The 2926-nt window shown below is 35.1% G+C and overlaps 1 protein-coding gene across 1 annotated transcript; it reads right to left on the bottom strand.

Annotated features, from left to right (window-relative positions):
• Positions 1-1626: 1626 nt before the first annotated feature.
• Positions 1627-2574, bottom strand: LOC114822677 (uncharacterized). The gene has a single exon (XM_029097585.2). The coding sequence runs from the start codon at positions 2462-2464 to the stop codon at positions 1805-1807; it is 660 nt and encodes a 219-aa protein (XP_028953418.1). The 5' UTR covers positions 2465-2574; the 3' UTR covers positions 1627-1804.
• Positions 2575-2926: the final 352 nt, after the last annotated feature.

Here is a 2926-nt window from a genome sequence, read left to right as displayed (position 1 = left end):
AAATAGATAAAAAAACCAAGCTCCATCAACTTTTAAACCACGAGTGACGATTCTCGTTGTATCCTCTTTGTGAGGATCCGGGGATCTTAAAATTACATCCGTTCATTGTACATCGTGCGGTCAGAAATCATTATTAATTTTTTTATTAAAAATTGAATATAAATCGTACCTGACGAAAACTGATCACACGATATACGATGAATGGATATGATTGGAAGATTTCCGAAATCCTCACAAAGAGAATCCGACGAGGATCCTCTCTGTTAAATTAAACCTCACACACAAGCAAACGGTAGTCCAATGACTAACGTACAAACCCTACTCAACTCTATAGGAATAACCCCAACTACTTGCTTGAGACACCCATCACGCCTAAAAACCCCTCCTGATCGAAGGTCACACACCTTCCAAGATCTACTGAGACGAAACAACTTCCCGAGAGGAGATTGCATAAACCAAATCAGCACAGCAATTAACTTAAAACAATCATCATTCCAACGAGACGAAAGTACAAGCCTAATTAGCCAGATCAATACCTTAATCCAATTATCAAATTTAGACTTAACACCCCCTGAATCATCTACAGCCCTATTAATTATCATTCCTACACAATTTTCACAACGAATTAAATCATATTATCCAAGCATTGGGGAGGAGAAGGATTCCCAACAGAATCCATCAAACCACCCCGATAAGCTACGCCGCCTTGGCGGCCACGGAGCAAGGCCATTCTAAACCCTATAGCCATCTTTTTTTATTATATTTGTTTTTTTTTAACTTTTCTGAATGCAACTTTATACCTTTTTCATGTATCTAGGAATCCTCAAATCACATTCGTATATCGTTCAGTTAGAAATTATTGTAATTTTTTTATTTAAATAATCAATCAATACTTGACAAAAACTAACTGTATAATGTACGATGAACGAATGTGATTGGAGGATTCCCGAGATCCTCACAAAAAAAACCGGCGAGGATCCTCTCTAGGATTTTTTGACCGATTGCTAACTTTTGGTTATTTGTTGCAACTTTCAACTTAGAATGTGTACCGGGAAATATATATATATATATATACGTATGTATGTATGTGTATGTATACTTTCCAAGTCCTTTTCCAATCTCCAACCATTTATTTTAAGAGTAATGTTCTCTTTAATAGAGATAAAGTCGTCAACGCATGTGAGTCACATCTCTATTAAAGAGATGATACAAATGATAGTACACATAAATAGTAAGAATATCATTTTTGTTATTTTAATGGGGAACTCGATTTGCTTCACACAATTTGATTTTAATTTTACGGAATATCAGCCATTTACTATTAAAGGTAAGTTTCTTAGAGAATTACTAATCCCCAAAAGCTTAAAATTGTTATGGAAACAGGTTAACAATCTATATCAACTGAAACTCACTATTATAAGTTCATCTTACACATGGATAGATAGACATGCATAAGACGGCAAAGAGCTATGATAACATGTTAAACAAAATTAGACGTGTAGTCATGTCTAGGAAAAATATCAATTCATGCAATGACCTTAATTACACGGACCAGTAGAGCAAAGTTTAGTATAAACACCATATTATAGTTTCAACATCACATTTCAAGTCCTATAAGCGAACACATTTCAGCTTAAATTGCATCGTTGATTCATATGAGGGTAAAATAGATTATTGGATGGTATTTATACACAATTCAAACAATAATACAGAAGAAACAATAACAAAAAAAATCCATCAAGTCACAAAGAAAGTAGTCTTCTAGAATTAACAAAACTTAGTTCTTTTATTCTCACCGACAATATTAAAACGTGATTGACTGTTGTTGGGCTTCAAGTTTAATTCCTTCTTTCATTCTCCTAATAAAATCATCACACTTCTTGTTCAACTCCTCCGCACTCAGCACTTCAATCCCTTCCTCTTCATACAAATCATGATCGTCCACCAGAACAAAATTGTTTCTGCAGCATTCATCTTCGTCCTCTACTGTAATCAAAACCCCTTTCTCTTCTTCCTCTGAGGTCAATATTTCATGTTCTCTTACTTTCGTTTGTTCCATTTCGACGTTGCCAACTTCTTCCTTAGCTTGTGGTGCTTCTGTTACCTTAGTTTCTGCCAATTCAGCTGCTTTTCGCCCGGATTCGATACTCTTGGGAACATGTTCTTTATTGTTGAGATTAGAGCTCTCCCGTGGAGAAGTTCCAACGAGACCAGAGTTCTTCACAATGATCACCAGAAGTCCATTGCAAAGCAAAAACACGTATTTCTTATCAAAAGTGTAGCTGAAATTTTTTACAGAAGATGTGAAGGAATTGAAAGAGTGGAGAGAAAAAGGGATCAAAGAAGAGTAGGAGAGTAAGACTGAAAACAGTGAGACTGAGAGAAAAAACTTGATCACTTTGTGGGATTGGTTGAAACTGAACAGGTTTGCAGATTGGATGCTTGAAATCTTCAGATAATCCATGGTTACTGAGAAAACACTGCGTTTTCTGAAAACGCTATGGATGGTGCACGAATACGTTCAAATCAGATCGTAGGATTGAAACAGAGCTGCAAATATTTTCTGAGAGGACCGGTGAGCTTTTGGTTTTGCACATGACAAGGAAGTGAAGCTTTTTGGGCGCTTTATATAACTTTAGAATTGTGAATACAATAATTTTTTTGATGTGTGAACTTATTTAATATGTTTGCAGTGGTACCCTTAAGAGTCCCCAAATCAGTTTACCATTTTAATATTTGTTTTTTATGACTAAGACTTCAAATCAATGGTCTTTCAAAAAACAAAAATGAGACTTTATAGTGATTTTTCTAGATGTCTTATTGCTTACCTCGATAAGGAGAGCAATTTGTATCACACATGTATATTGTTATAGTGACTGTTTGTGTCAATAATATAAAGATATGGGAAGTAAAACTAACATATCAT

Source organism: Malus domestica, chromosome 17 (genome assembly GCF_042453785.1).
Source record: "Malus domestica chromosome 17, GDT2T_hap1".
Taxonomy (NCBI): Eukaryota; Viridiplantae; Streptophyta; class Magnoliopsida; order Rosales; family Rosaceae; genus Malus; species Malus domestica.
This window is presented reverse-complemented; position numbering and strand designations above follow the sequence as displayed.

Bases quoted from the DNA above. Each gene is read 5' to 3' on its own strand.
- LOC114822677 (XM_029097585.2), bottom strand. From the start codon at position 2,464: ATGGATTATCTGAAGATTTCAAGCATCCAATCTGCAAACCTGTTCAGT.